General features: G+C 42.0%; 1 protein-coding gene across 8 annotated transcripts in view; it reads right to left on the bottom strand.

The window, feature by feature from the left end:
* Positions 1-15,918, bottom strand: part of SNCAIP (synuclein alpha interacting protein) — a 666,776-nt gene that overhangs the window by 60,988 nt on the left and 589,870 nt on the right. For all 8 annotated transcript variants that reach the window (XM_069625574.1, XM_069625570.1, XM_069625572.1 and 5 more), the window contains 2 exons: positions 5,487-5,656; positions 5,165-5,257 (listed from right to left, as the gene is read on the bottom strand). In XM_069625574.1, the coding sequence (XP_069481675.1) occupies positions 5,165-5,257; positions 5,487-5,656 (263 nt within the window). The remainder of the gene's footprint in view (positions 1-5,164; positions 5,258-5,486; positions 5,657-15,918) is intronic.

Below are 15,918 nucleotides of genomic sequence, written 5' to 3'. Positions count from 1 at the left end.
GAGTGGAGAGCGATTTGAGGGTGAGAGTAGCTTCTGAACTCATGCATCCTTTTCCCCTTAATCCACCTGTGGCGGCCATCCCACCAGTATGAATATGCATAGTTTATCATGAGGAGTATTATTTTACAGATTTTGTTAGGCAAACATTTTTTGTCCGCGTTTGGGTGCTAATGTAACAGTAAAGTGGCTCAGGACCTTTGATTGGGTGTTACTGATCTCAGTTTATGAATTGTACCAACAGTAGCCCAAGTTTGTGCGTGATACGCCTGCTTTCCAATGCAGCACTTTTATTTTGTATTTGAAAAGATATGAGTGTTTCAGTGAAGCAGTAACATGAAATGTCCCCTTTTCAGTGAATTCATATGTATGTATTACTTCTTCCAAGTAGCACCACCCTTTCGAGTTGGATAGGCTAAATGGAACACACAATGTTAGTCACTGTGCATTCATTCATTAAAGGCAATTAAGTGCCTGAGTGGGGTTATTTGTGGGATGCATGATTTGCCATACAAGCATTTACTTCTCTACATCGTCCCTACCACTTCAGTTGCCATAGAGGCATTTTCACGATAAATCATCTCGCTTGTATCCACATAGCGCTGAGAAATCCGCCCCTCGCCAACTTACAAGGACATTCTCTGCTCCTCCCCCACATTGCTGGGATTCAAGTCAGTCGTAGACCAGAAAGAGCAGACCCTTCTCTGGCTGATAACAAGATCTATACCACAGGGCAAAGCCCTATCACAGTAGAAGTTGGGTTAGTGAAAACTAAAGAAAGAAATCGACTTCCACCAGAAAACACAATTCATTCATACGTTTTTATCATTTGGCGCTCCAAAATGAGTCCCAAATATGAGCATCTGCAAAGTGCAAGAGGCAAGAGAAAATGGATTTCGTGTCAAGACGATTCGAAACGAATTTATTCATCTCTAAACATATACATATTTACAATTAGTCACATTTAATAAGCAGTGGTAGGTCTGGACGACTTTTACAATCAAGGAAAAAATTCAGAATAGTGCAAAGAAGAAGACCGAATTGGTGGTGATCCCTGACAACATGCCGGGTATAGACAGAATACTAAGCCAGATAGGTGGTGGAGAAAGAAGCGAAAAAATCAGCACCCTTATAAGATGCAACACATTCTTCAAATTATTTGTTATTGGTGCAGAAGGTATTCAAAATTATTGAACTAAATCAAGTGCTGCAAATCACACAAAACCTCATCATGGATGCATGACAATGAATATTCACATCATAGCTAATATTCCAAATATTCTCCACTGTGTCTGCATTCGTAGGAAACAATATCAAATTATTTATACAACTTTGGTCAGTTATCTGGAAGTTTAAACATTCTTCCCAATTTCATAAAGTTATTTTCATTTGTATTGGGTCTTCTAGACGTCAACGTATGGGTTTAGTCACGGACGTGTGTCATTAGGCAAACCTCCCTTCATAAATTGCGGCAGAGTTACTTGGTATAGACCGGCTTCCTCAGTACTGAGTTTAAGACCCTATAGTATACAGACGAAAATGAAATTAAGTCGCCTGCTTGCATTGCAGATGACTCAAACGTTCTAAGAAATGGTGAGCCTAAGCCTGCTTACCTACATGTAAAACTCTATGCAGCAAGCCCGTATACCGGTAGTGGAGTGCTGAGGAATCATTGCACAGGGCTGGGATAATGTGAGGCCCTAAGGAAACGAAAACAGTACTTTAAAGGATTAGGAAGCTAAAATAATCCAAATTTTCAAGAGGGGTAGAAAAAGAGCCAAAAGTAAGGAAATACACATTGTTGAAATCCTAGTGCCAGATAATGGAAAACCATTGGGCTTTGCTATGAGGCATTTAGTATTAGGACCTGCACGCAAAACCATTCATCTTGCAGGAAAAAAATGATGCGGGCTAAGGGGGAAGAGAACGAAGAAGACGTTCAAAGTTGTCAGAGAAATCACTGTTGCGCTATATGTACAAATACATGGTGATTTGGAATGGTGCCAGTATTATAAATTACCTGGACCATGGATCTCTAAGCAAATTAACAGTTCTTTTAACAAAAAGACACAATCGTGGTTATATGTGGGTTCACGTGGTGGACATTGCCATTGTAATCGTTATGGTCTTGCAGCCGAGAAGGCCATTCTAGAGCGCTGTGTGGACGTGAAATTAGACATAGCAATAGAAAACCTCAGCTGGGCCGAGTTACCTGCTTTGAGGATTCTCGGATTTCCTAATGTAAGTCGAGGGTGCAGTGTAAGACATGCTGGTCGTCTCTGGACTAAAAGCTAAACAATGGCATCATTACAGTAGTCATGGTGAGGAGGACTGTTCACGTGACTACGTGAGGGTGCAATGACATCAGCCTCCTTGTTGAATGATAAGCATTGGTAATTCAATGTCTACGGGACAGCAGGAGAAGCTGTAAATCCACAAACTGAATCCAGTTCAAAGCTGTTCAAGAGAAACCGTGCAGGAGACTTAGCAGTGTGGGAAGTGGGGACTAGACCCTGTGTCTGCAAAGGATCACAATAAATTAAATCCATATGCTGTACATGTGCTTGGAGTTCTCCCTATTTGGAAAAATATGTCAGAGGGTAACACTAATCTGCTCGATGGAGAACTGAAAAAGTGCCAGTTCTGAATAGGCTGGATTGACATCAAAGCACACTAGGCGTGTCAATAATTATGTTATGGGCAGAAACTGTTAATTTAGACCAATGACATGCCTGTTGAACCTCTGCATCCCATGGGCCTTCTTGTTTAATAAGCTCTATTGGGCATTTGGGTATGAGTTTAACAACATCTAGTACCCACCATAACAGTTCATCTGGAGTATGTTGATACTTCATATAGTGGGAAACTAGTGGCACCAAGGAGTTTTTACATCAGATATTAGATCTGTGCTCCGATATGTGAGTATGAACAGATGCCAAGGTTTGCCCCACGTAGCTTAAACCACAGGGGCATTCAATGCAGTATACCACTTGTCAGGTTTTGTGGTGAGTTAAACTGTGTAATTCCCATTGTTTGTCACCAAACTGGAACGTTTTCACTTTCATTGTGAACTTGCACACCACTCAACTGCCGTAGCGAAGATGTCCAATGGCTGGTTGTAAGTTCCAAAGATGTGATTTAGGAATTTCCTTTTTAAATTGTGAGTGAACAAGACGTTCACGTAAGTTCTTGGAACGTTTGAAAGCAAAGCACAGGGGTGGCTCTTCAGGCAGATTGAGTTCTACAAAGGGGCAGTATTTGTTTATCATTTGTTTTTACTTCAAACCTATTAGGGCCATGTGTAATCACACATGTCAATTGGGTCTGTTCTTGATTTGTGGCCGTGATTCTTGCGGTGTGAAGCGGGCCCTTTTTTTGGAATCACTGATACGTTTCTTTGGGTACCCACAGGCTTTGAGTCTCTCGTCTAGCATGCTGGCAATGTTGTAAAATTCAGTTACAGACAAACACTTGCGTCTGATTTGTAAATACTGCCAGTAGGGCAGATTATCCTTAATGTGTTTGAGATGACTTCTTCGAATATGAAGAAAGCATTTCAGTCGCTGGGTTATCTGTAGGGTTTTCATTCTAAGTGACTTGCTTCATGATCAATAATCAGGTCCGCGAAATGAATCTGGTCACAGTCTTATTCCATGGTGAAGTAGATGTTGCTGTCACACTAGTTAAGCCTACATAAAAACTGTTATACATTGTCCTCTGTTCCTTCCCAAATGAAGATAACTTCATCTATGTAATGTTTCCAAGACAAGAAGTTGTTCTTAAATGGATTGTTGTCTGATAATATGAATTCTGTTCCAAATGATGACATGGACAAAAAAACAAGGCTTAGGACAAAGGATGCTCCCATGGCAATGCCTCTAGTTTGCAAAAAGAATGTATTATCAAAGGTAAAGAAGTTTTTACAGAGGGCAATACTCATCAATTCAATTATGAAAATGTTTGGGACACGTGTATGTAGATTGTATGAGTTCAAATGTTCCCTCATGCATTCAATGTCCTGTTGTTGGGGGATACTCATGTACATGGACTTGCTAGAACGATGAAACACTTGTTTTCCTTTTTTGTGTGATGTGCTTTTTGACAGTTCATGAATGTTACAGTAACATGGCTGTTGATATTTGTGTTGGTGTTACTGACCCCGATTCATGAATTGTGCAAAGAATAGGCCACTTTTTAAGCATTATAACCTTTCAAGCCAACAGTCAACATTACGTCGAGGAGCATATGGTGTGTGAGGGAGTTATCAATGGGGCAGACAGCCTGGACATGTGCTTTCTGTGGCAAGACTTATTTTACTCACATTAAGGGCAAGGCCAATATGAAGTCTGTATATGGACGGGAGAGGGTGGGTGGGGGGGCTGGCATCATTTGAGCAGCCAAGCAAGGAAATGCTTTCTTACTGTGGCATTGCATGTTGAACTGGCGTAAAGGGCAAAGTTGATATAATGAGTGTTCTTAAATGGTCGCAGGGGGAGTATTTGAGCAACCAGCATGGAGATTTTGTATTACTGATGCATGGCTTTGTTACCTGCCTTAAGAGCAAATTCAATTCAACATGAGTGTCATTACATGGGGGGGTATTTGTGCAGCCAGCAAGGTGATGATCCCTTTCTGTGACATTGCATTTTTTAGTGATGTTAAGGTCAAACTGAACATGAAGAGCGTTCTTACATGGTGGTGGGAGGAAGCATTTGTGCAGCCAGAAATACGTTTTCTTCCTGCGGCATTAGACTGGTGTATGTCCGTACATGGGAATACTGGCATAGGTTGGCAGAACAAGCATGAACGTTTTTTCTTGTGATATCATTACTGTGCAGAGTATTACTGGCCATGCACTGAGGTGGCTGGTCCGTTTCGGTGCCACAGGTCATACACAGCCTCCTTAATTCTATGCTAGGTGAAAGATGTAAAGTTCGATCAAAACACATACTTACATGTTTCCCCTATTGCAGTACATGGCATGCCCCTGAAGCAGCATGATCATCATGCGCATGGGGTATGTGTGGTGTTCCAGAGTAGCCTGTAGTGAGGCTCGGCCTGTGCTTTCTTGCCTTGTTTGGGGAAGGCGTCTCAGCGTGGCTCACAGGGGGGGGGCACATATTGTGTTATGCCACTACTAAAAGTACAAAGATTCTGACCCTGTTACCTGGGAGATGTTGGCAAGGACCTGCACTCCGATTTTTGGGATTCCAAAAGATTCTGTAGTTGGTTCTGCAAAGTTGCACGCTCATTTGTTTGCCTGCAGGGAATGTTGAACTGTTAGTTTTCTTTAATGATCAGGATGAGCATATGTGTTTATAAGTGAACAGTAGCTATATCAGAGAACACAAAGCACAATTTTGTAACATGCAACTTCACACATCAATTTGTCATCAGACGATCCATGCCAAACGATTAGGAAAGGCACACGCAGGAGAATTAAGGTAGCGTGAATCTTTCTATGGTACATTTCAAAGTCTCAAACTTACTCCTTCAGTTGTTTGGTTAGTTTTACGACCTGAGATGCCAGTGACATGCAGGTTTCCACAACCACCAAGTATCGGGAGCACGTGGTGTGGCCTTGGCGCTCGGCACTCTGCGAAGGCTTCTCTCCATCTTGATTCTGCATTGTAACGTTGGCTCCATATTCAACCAATGTCTGTCGAAAGGTACACAAGACTTCAGTCACAATATTACCCTATTAAGAGCCCATTTCCTTCACAATTTCTTGGAGATGTAGAAAGATAACACTAAATAAAGAAATGATGACTGCATTAATACACTGTGGGCCTCATTACAGGTATGGTTGAGCCGGAAACAATTGGCAGTAACGGAATTACTGCAAGTGTTCCCGCTCCACCATTCTATGAGTATGGCCATGGAGTGGATGATTAACCCCCAGCACCGGGTTTGAGGTCAATCATCCAACTATCTGCAGAAAAATTGGCAAAATTGTCAGAATTAGCACCGCACAAATTACTGCTGGGGTAATTCTGCCAAAAAAGCCCCATAGAGTACTATGGACTCATACAAAATGGGGATGCACACCGCCACTTGTAATCCAAAAGTAATTCCGCAGGACCAAATGGCAATAACAGTAATTCAGTTGGGTGGTATTCCAGCAGATTTACCCCCGGAATACTGCCCAACTTGTAATGAGGCCCTGTGTTTTTAACAGTGGGGTCTCGGGAGAGAGGGAGACACACACCAACCAACAAAGCAGCATGTTCAAAGAGCAAATCCTTCAAGAACCTAGATCACAGGTGGACCAGCTCTACTTGTGTAATCAAATTATTCAGGTTATTTGCACTTTTGAAACTGTTGTAGATATAACGCTATTGTCTTTTTAAATACCTAGCAGGGGTTTGCAACCTTTGGCTCTGCAGATGTTTTGGACTATAAACCCTATCGACTCTAGCTAGCATAGTCAATGGTGAGGGATCATGGGAATCATAGTCCAACACATCTGGAGAGACACAGGTTGCAGGCCCTTCCCCTATTGGATGGGCTGGCTGCACTGTGAAACAGGTCAAGTTCTTAAGGTGGTGGAGTTGTGGCACTCATCCTTCCACATGGCAGCCTCTAATAGCGTCACAAAAAGAAAAGACTCAAGGAGATCTGGTCACTCCATGAGCATGTCAAAATATTCAGACAGTACTTTAAGTGTATTTTGTAATCCCAGCAACCAATCTTTTAAATATTGTAGTAGGATGATGGCATGTTTGTGGTACTTATTCCAGCCATGGTTTCTGCTAACATCAAACACATGAGAAGAATGGTGTAAATAACTGCTCCTGTTACTGGCATCCGGACAAAGTATTGGTTGTTAAACAAGAATATAATTGTATAGTTACACAACTTAGTATTTTCCAGTAACGTGTTTGATTGTCTTAGATAACGAAAAATACTTTATCAACTGCATCTCAATTTCATGATGAAAGCAAGTACAAAGAGATGCTACACCCAAACTAATCATGATAGAATTACATTGTTTCACAGTACATGGTTCAACCATCCTTGTGCATTTACACCCTCTGTGGCATAGGGAACACAAGTTTCAAGATATTTCATTAAAGATCGGCTAACTTCTTTGTGAGAGATCCTCCACTGAAGGGTTAATCACAGCTGAAGTCCTTCCTCGCAGGCCCTTCTAAAGATGGTAATGCAATACTCTTCTGTGAGCGGTGGGATGAATGTAAATACCATCTTAAGTCCACTCTCTTTAATATGGCATTGCTGCATCCCTATGGCCTGCACCTTCATCTAAATTAATTTCTATTACGTATAACTTGACAGATGTAACAGTATTTTCAATGATTCTAGGTCCAATGTTCTCTATTCACCCAATGGTCCTATTCTACTTGGAGGCGCAAAAGGATGTCGACTCTTGCTATGTATTTATTTTCAGTTTTGCAGACACCTTTGAAAAGTCTATTCTAGTGATGGCAATGTCAAAGTTATCCATGGGAGTGACACTGAGTTTTCTTTCCCAATGTTTTAATTTCTAGTTCCGTTATTTCTGTAATAGATATATCGGAAATAATTTCCGGGTAACCTTGATTGCTTGAAATTCCACAGGACATCTATTGTTTCAACACCTGACTTGCCTTGGCGTGACCCCACTGCTCACCTTTGTTAAGTATCTTCAGATCTACAAAAGAATGAAAATTTCCTTAATTACTTGGACATGGGGTATTTTGATCCCAGGACCAGTAACACCAGTGGTGAAAACACATCATTAGGATGATTACACGCTAGTCAGTTGGGAAACATCAATCCAGTACTCACCTCTCTCTTTCTCTCTCTTGCACTTTGATCATGTGGAGACATCCATATTGCGAGCCAACTACCAGCATTTTCATTTTGGAGGGATTTGTCCCCACCAATGGTACAGCGCCAAAATGCACTTTGTCAGAGTGTGTGGGAAGCAACTGACAGAGAGAAACACATCGATCGATGCCAGTGCAGCTTGACCCTGCACGTCCAAAGTGTACTGAGGTGCTTTCCTCTAAGCAGCCCACAGCCCTATCGGAAACTACCTGGTGCTGCTGTCCACGTCTTGTTGCATCTGCTGGACCTATTGCCGGAGACTGAGGATTGGTGGAGGTATATACGGAGAGTGGAGTCAGCAGTCAGCAGGAGAGGGGGGAACGGGTGCTTGGTGGCACCTGTGCCTCGTTCTGAGTTTGCAGCACCGCGCCCAACACGGGACACTGGAGGCTCCTGGTTAAGGTTACATTTGGTAGGTGTGGCAGATTGGAGAGGAGAGACTAGCCGGCGAGCTAGTTACGAGCATTGAGATACACATCCGAACGCACATGTTTTGGCTTATCATATTAGCCAGCTCCCAGTGTGTTTACATGCACTACATGCATTGAATTTCTTTTTTTTAAATGAAAGTTCTACAGTGCGCGCGCATTGACTATGGGGCCATATGAGCTGCTTGCACCCTAAAAAGACACCCTACCTTATAGTACTGTAGTAGTGGGTACATAGGTGATTATTGTAAGTAGCACCCCTGCAGTGCCCACACAGGCATATTCTTTCTTCCTAGCACTGGGAAAATCTCCATCTACTGTACTTAACTGAAGGCCCCTGCTGGTCCTGAGCCGTGGGGTAATTTAACGGGTTTTTTGAGACAGCATATAGCCTTGATTGGTATATGCTTAATTGAAGCTAATTAACAGACACGCACATTAGATTGTGAATGTACTTTTGGAAAATGCCTTCTGCATGTACATTGTAATCATACTCACAGCCTAATTCCTAGAATGGACAGCCCTAGACTGAAGCGTCCATCCTTTGTCGCTTCGCGCGTATCCCCTATGTAGCCTGGCGAATTGTAATCAGCCCATAGTTAAAAGTGGTCCGAGTCTCTTCAAACCCTGCCGACAGCAGGTGTTAAGGGTTCCCACTGACACCATGGTTAACATAAACTTTGGAGATCCAAGGCGATGCTCTGAGGGCGAGACCCATTCACTTGAAGTACAGAGGATGAGCTCGGAACGTGTTCATGCCAGTAAAGATCTGACCATCGTAAAGTGCACACAATCTGTAGACAGAATACCATATAAACAAGAGAAGACTTCCAATCTCTTCCCAATATTTTCCTCAGCAAAGCCTGTATGTCCTCCTGTAGTGGCCAGCTCGCCTAAATTGATGGCCAACATCGACAATAATAATTCTTTTTTGAATATGGGCCTGAACCTTAGACATGCATCACTGTCAGGAAAGACCTGTAACAATCAACTCACTACATCACCACCCCCTTCGAATTTGTCTGCAGCGCCTGACCTTGAAGATATGGTAAATAGGCACGTGCCTGGTGCAGTAGACACACGCCTTGATAGTTCAGCAACAACTACCCAGGAAGATGACAGCATTGATGACTCTAATTTTAGGGCAAGCTTGAATACCATAGCAGTTACAATAGATGCTATTATTGGCCTAAATTCCGTGGTGGCCAACGAACAGCGGGCAATTTAGCAGATACTCGCTAGGGTAGTAGCCGTGATACCATCTAATAGTGGGACTGAAAGGGCCCGCCTTGGGAAAATAGTGGACGTGTATATTGGAGAAGACATGGGCAAGGATTTACATATTGAGCTTAGTATGCTCAATACTCCGCCCTCAATTACTGATTATTCTATGCCTTCGCCAGAAACTAATAAAAGCAAGGAAATGCTCAAAGAGTTAGGCATTCATCCTCAAATTACTATTGCTTCGCCTCCAAGCAGCCAGTCAAAAATGGCTATGAATAGAAAGAGAAAAAGCGATGCCATACCGCAGCCCAAACGGGTCAACGCAGTCCCTGCCAAAGCAGCTTGCAAAGTATTCTTATTGGCAGTGATCACCAATGTACCTAAGTTTGTGTCATAGGCGAATAATACAAAAGTAAATCATGGACAAGAAGCAATTAACCTAAATTGTCTGGGTGTAGGTGTGGCACGTAGGATAAATGGCTTAAATTACCAGAGGAAGGCACACTAGCCTTGGGAGTAATCCCATCTGTGCAAGGAGACAAAGGCCAGCCTATGGAAGTCCTCCAAACAAAAGCTGATAAGGGTACTCAATGTAATCTAAACTTGCCCGCTTTCCCCCTCAGACCATTGTAGATAAATCGGCTGTACAGGCAGCCCTTTTGATAGAGAGTAGTATGGTCCATAGATCAAACAATCAAATGGAGACACCTGTAGAGCAGCCTGGCTGTATTCAAGTGCGACAAGTGGACAGTCTGTGTACGATGAATCTACCATACAACCTGCAAGGAGACAAACCACCTAAATCTACATTTTGTTATCCACGTGTGTGTGCATTGAGGAGATTGAGCCTACCAGCCATAGCCCATTTCTAAACAAAGGACATTTAATGACATTGTTCAAAAAGATTGAAGACCTATCCATTATGATGCCTCAAGACATCAAAAGCGTGAAACTGCCCACCTTTCACAGCCAAACTAACTAAGTGGTGGCCACATTTGTCAGCTGTATGGTTGTTGAAAGACGTGTGCCATTTATCGACAAATTCTACACTATGGGCTATTATGTTCGGCTCTATTATGGCTTAACAAATGTGGAGCGCTTTAGATCTCCTCTGTACCCCATGGAGGGCAAAGTTATCAGCAAATCTGCTTGGAAAAAAAAGAGGGCGGGCCAATATTTCCCAACTCAATGAGTATTGTAGACCATTTGTTGAGGAACAAGGATATTGACCTTCGATACAGACTGCATTGTGCCCGATTCTATCATGGAAAACTACGGGCTTCAGATCGATTTACCTCACAGATAGTCGGCCATGTTTCTCTGACTAACTCAGACATATTTCGCTTGCAGGAGACTTGGTTGATGACGACTCTAATGATGGATGGCTACCGCACATTTGTACAACCAGCAATTAGAGAGCAGAAGGCGAGACTGGAGGGCAACTTGTGCATTGGCCTCCGCCTTGGCTGTGCGGCGGTAGCCTACAGCTCAGGAGTAGTGTGCACGAATGGACTAGCAGTTCAAATCAAAAAATTCCCTAACAGGAACTATTGCAGCTTGATACTCAACTTATATGATCACCCAGATGGTTCACAAACAGACTTACTATTGAAATGGGCATTGGAGCTGCTGTATAGGTGGAAGTTAATTAATCTTAAGGGAAACATAATTATAGCCAGTGACTTTAATGCACTATGTACACATTTACAAACTGATGAACAGTGGAGATTATTAACCGAACACACTCGAACACTAATACAGAAGCGCCTGAGGTGGTTGGAAGCACTGCTTGAATTTAACTCGATACCTTTTTTGCCTTGTAAGAATGAATCAATGTTGGAGGTTGTCACATAGACTAACGGCACTAGTGCCTCGTGCTTGGATTGTATCTTTGTAACTGATATGCTGCACCGTAAAGAAAATGAAGTATGAAGTTGAATTTTCATTACTCAGTGACCATGGAATGCTGAAGGTTATGCTCCAAGTGTATAATCAGAAGAACAGGAAGATATAACTAGGCAAAGTGTCAGGTAATGTTCAGGGCAACAGAATACTATGGACAGAAAAAAAAGGACAAACACATACATTGCACACATAGTTTGTCCTCCAGAAGATGTACTTAAGTATTGTAAAGGAGTTTTGGCTGAATTTTTTGTAATAATAAAGCCTATGGTTTATATGGCAGGGAAAATGTAAATACAAGGAATGGATAACCCTATCATTATTTACCATAAAATCCACATAGAAAAGCACCAGTTTCGCAGGAAAGTGAAGGCCATCAAGACTAGCAAGATTTTGACTTATCAAGAAAGAGAAAATGGAGATTGGGACGGTGAGTACTAAACATAAGAATTGGTTACATAGCCACAAATACAGTCTTGAATCAGCTAACTGGAAAATGGTATACGGACTGATTCATACACATGATTCTCGCAAATGTTGGTACCTGTATTGAACATATTTGGCGGCAACAGTGCCTAACGAAGTTTGCGTCATTGCATAAGTAGACTGGAAGGTACATGCAAAGGGTCTATACTGGAACCATAGTAACGCAAAATAAGAATCCTCCTTTACAAATATGGGTGGTCTGGCCTTAATCATCGAATTTAGGGACACATTGGACATTTTGGCAAGGCTAAAACCGTCCAGGGACTCCGGACCAGACGGTTTGGGCAATGTTGTATTGAAAACCAATCACCAGTTTTGGGCTCGAATATTGCATGAAATGTATGTTAAAATATGCACTTTTGGTATTCTTCCCCCTAACTGGCAAAATTTGATATAACTCCCGTACAGATCCCAATAAATATAGATTACTAGCTATGCTAGGCGCAAGTAGTAAACCTTTTGCGACAATATTATAAAAATTGCTGAACAAGTGGTCTACTGACAATCAGCTGCTTAAACCCCATCAGCTAGGTTTCAGGAAGGATTATTCCACGATACAGGCTATGGGGATATTGCACCTGCTAACAGCTGATGTATTAAAGGGGTCAGATGGAAACCTTCACTTATGTTTTGTCGACTATACAACAGCTTCTGACTAGGTTGATCGGCAAATCCTATGGTCCAAACTGGAAAGATTGGGCATTGATAAACATTTATTGTACTTCATAAAGGCTCTTAACACAGACACAACAGTTACAGTTCGACTTTCGCAAGAGGGGAACATTACTTCCCCCATGCCCACAAATAGGGGTTTGAAGCAGGGGTGTGTCCTGGCACCTCTGCTGTTCAACCTATATGTGGCTGACATGAGGGAAACTATTGCCAGGCCACAAAGCTTCCCACCTTGGATTGGTGGGGTTGAGGTGCCGTGGATCATGTAGGACGATGATACGGTTGTACTTGACGGCACACCCCTAGGCTTGCAAAGAGCAATTAACAGGTTGGCACAATTTGCAGAAGACAATCAACTAAATATCAACTATACAAAGACCAATTTCATGCACATATGGGGAAAAGGTCATCCCTCTACTAGTTTTAATTGGTATTATTAATGGTACCAGCATTTAGTTGGTTAAAACTTACGTTTACCTTGGCTTACCTTTCTTTAGTGCCCCCACTTCTGCTAAATACTATGCATACATCAAAACTTAAGCCCTGCAGTGATGGCTGGTAAAGAGGGACTTTATTAAAAGAGTGGGTGGAAACTCAATAGAGGAACTTATTGAAGTATATACCAGATACATAGTTCCTTGTATTCTATATGATATGGAAACAATTCCAGAAAAGCATGTGGGCTGGCTTGATCAGTTGGAAGGGAAAATACTCCAGTGGCCGCTGTGCGAATGGAACTTGGTATTACATCTTTATGTACCATCCAAAAATGTGACCTGTATTTAACTATTTCTAAAAATTGAAGGAGCCACCACCACTACGGCCTTACCAGACGCCTATTTGAAGTGCACAGCACATGGCTATTTCCAGAGGGATAATACAGCATATCTTCAACTGGCAGTCTCAGCACAAGAACACTTGGACAATATCGTATTACCTGTGCCCGGGGCAGCCGATATTTGTTATTATCTGCATAAACTATCTGTCGATTGTGTGCAAAGTCTATAGAATCTAGTAGACACATACTGACTGCATGTGAAAAGTTAACATAACTCTATGCTAAAAGGTGCAAGCGTTTTTGCACTCAGCCAAGCAATATTGAAACAGATCCGTTTTAGTCTACGATTGTAGCCGCAAACTCTCTTGTGATTACTGCTGCAGGTATGCACATTTTGGAGACTATTCAATGTATTTTATTAACTAAGAGGACTGGAACTGAACAGAACTTGATAACCAGCTGAAAAGTGCAATGTTTATTAATGAATCGGACAGAGAACAATTGCCAAATATGGATATAGTGATGGGAGCTGGTATGGAATCCCTTTATTCTTTGTGAATAGACTTTCAAGACTGAATGCATGTTGACTACCAAATGGAAGTAAACGAATAGACTGAGGATTTTTAGACATTGATGTTAGTACATACATCTATCTAGTATTGTACGTAATGTTTTCCTTTCTTTTTTACTCATTCGTCTATGCTGTTGTTGCTTTTTAATGTAGAGAATAGTTTGTTGTTTCTAGAAGCATATGATATTTTCTATTGTATGCCAATGGCTAAAATTATCTGCAAAAAGCATTACATTAAAAACAAAATATATATGTATATATATATTCTTAGGTTGTCTGTGCATCTGGGAACTGAGCATCTGAACAGCAATCCTCACCCTGGGACATTGCTTACATTCTGTGCTGGGAAAAGAAACATCTTCTCTGGCTATCTCTTGGACCCCATGGGAGCAGCTGATGTGGCAATCACTTTCTCCTCACACCCTAATCATTGGGCAGTCCAAATCAGTTAATTCAGAGAGGTGGGAGAATCCCAGTCTACTGCGCAGCAAGTGGAGAGATTTGGAGAAATGCTGTGAGTCGCGCAAGAGACAAATACGAGTTGTCTCTCCCTGACACATCCAAAGTAAATTAAATATAGTGCAAGCACACTGTCACATCAGGAACCTCACACCAATTTAACAAAGAATGATTACTTACATTTGCAATTGATGTAAAAGAAATGAATATTTATATTCTGACCACAAAAAATAATCACTCTTTATAATATGTTCCGTGACTTGGTAAACGTGTTAGTACACAATAAAATGCATTTGAGCTGTGAGAATTAAATTTAATGAAATAATGTATCAATTTCAATTTGTGGGGTTATATGAATTGGCTAATGGTAAGCCTCGCAATCAAAACGTGTGTGCCCAGCCGACACGTGTTTCGAGCATTTGCTCTTCTTCAGGGCTGTGCTGTGGTGTGGACTGTTTTCCAAAACAGAATAGATTAATGCAGTTAGTACAGTGAGCTGGACGGTGATGCCTCGTGGGGCATTCTTCAAGGAAGCCGCAACCTCGGTGAGTAGCCTGCTTGTAATAATTGTGGAAACTTTTGCCGGTAAGCCACCCATGTTGAATAGACAGTGAACGAGAAAACGTCAGGAGTTAAGCGTGATGGTTTCTGCAATCCACTTTGCTGCCATTACAGATGGCACATAATAGCGTACTGGTACTTTGACAGGGAGATGGTATGATAGCTGCATCATACCATCTCCCTGCCGAAGTGCCAGCACCAGCACTGCAACAACAATCACATTTCTATGACATCAATTGCAAATGGAAGTAATCGGTTTTTGTTAAATTTGTGTGAGGCACCTGATGTGACAGTGTGCTTGCACTATATATCAGTCCAAATCAGTATATATTGTGCAGCGTTCCTAGCATTTTAATGTTATGGTGAGTGTTTTGAAATAGGAACCAAGCCTGTGGTGTGTCATATACTTAGTCAGTGAAATATAAAACCCTTTTATCACAGATATATTTGCCAAATTTAAAATTCTGGGGTCATTCTTATGTTTCCCAAATGCTGTCCACTTTATGCAAAGCAGTCTGGAACCCACACCTGTGGTACTTGTCCCTGTCCCCTTTTTCCAAGTGGTATTTCAAAAGAGTACAACAGGAGTGTTCTAGACTGTCTATCTTGGAAAGATACCAAAAAGGAAAATACATACTTAACAATTAGAAGACAAGGCCTAAAACACCTTTCTAGCAGAAACATTTCTCTGTGCCGGGAAAAAGGGTTGCTCTCTGTCTCATCCAAGTCCCAACAAGCCCTGACAGGAAGTGGCCTTGAGTGTGGGCCTTCTGGGTGGGACGCCGGCTTCTCCTGCTGCCTTGCTTTTGGGCTGCCTATATCACTAAGCAGTAGCCAGTCAGGGTGGGTAGCAATAGAAGCTGCAGTGCTGGCAAGAACGTCACTGCCATGAACCCCATGCACAGAAGGGCTTGCCGAGATGAGCTCGAAGGAGGCTGCCATCTTTGAAGGTAGTTCCTGCTCCATAACTGAATGGAAAGCCTGATGGAAGGCCTCCTTGGTCTCGCAAA

This window comes from Ambystoma mexicanum, chromosome 6p (assembly GCF_040938575.1).
Source record: "Ambystoma mexicanum isolate Mex_15411 chromosome 6p, UKY_AmexF1_1, whole genome shotgun sequence".
In the NCBI taxonomy this organism is placed as follows: Eukaryota; Metazoa; Chordata; class Amphibia; order Caudata; family Ambystomatidae; genus Ambystoma; species Ambystoma mexicanum.
The sequence above is the reverse complement of the archived record's forward strand: the minus strand, read 5'-3'. Positions and strand labels throughout refer to the sequence as shown.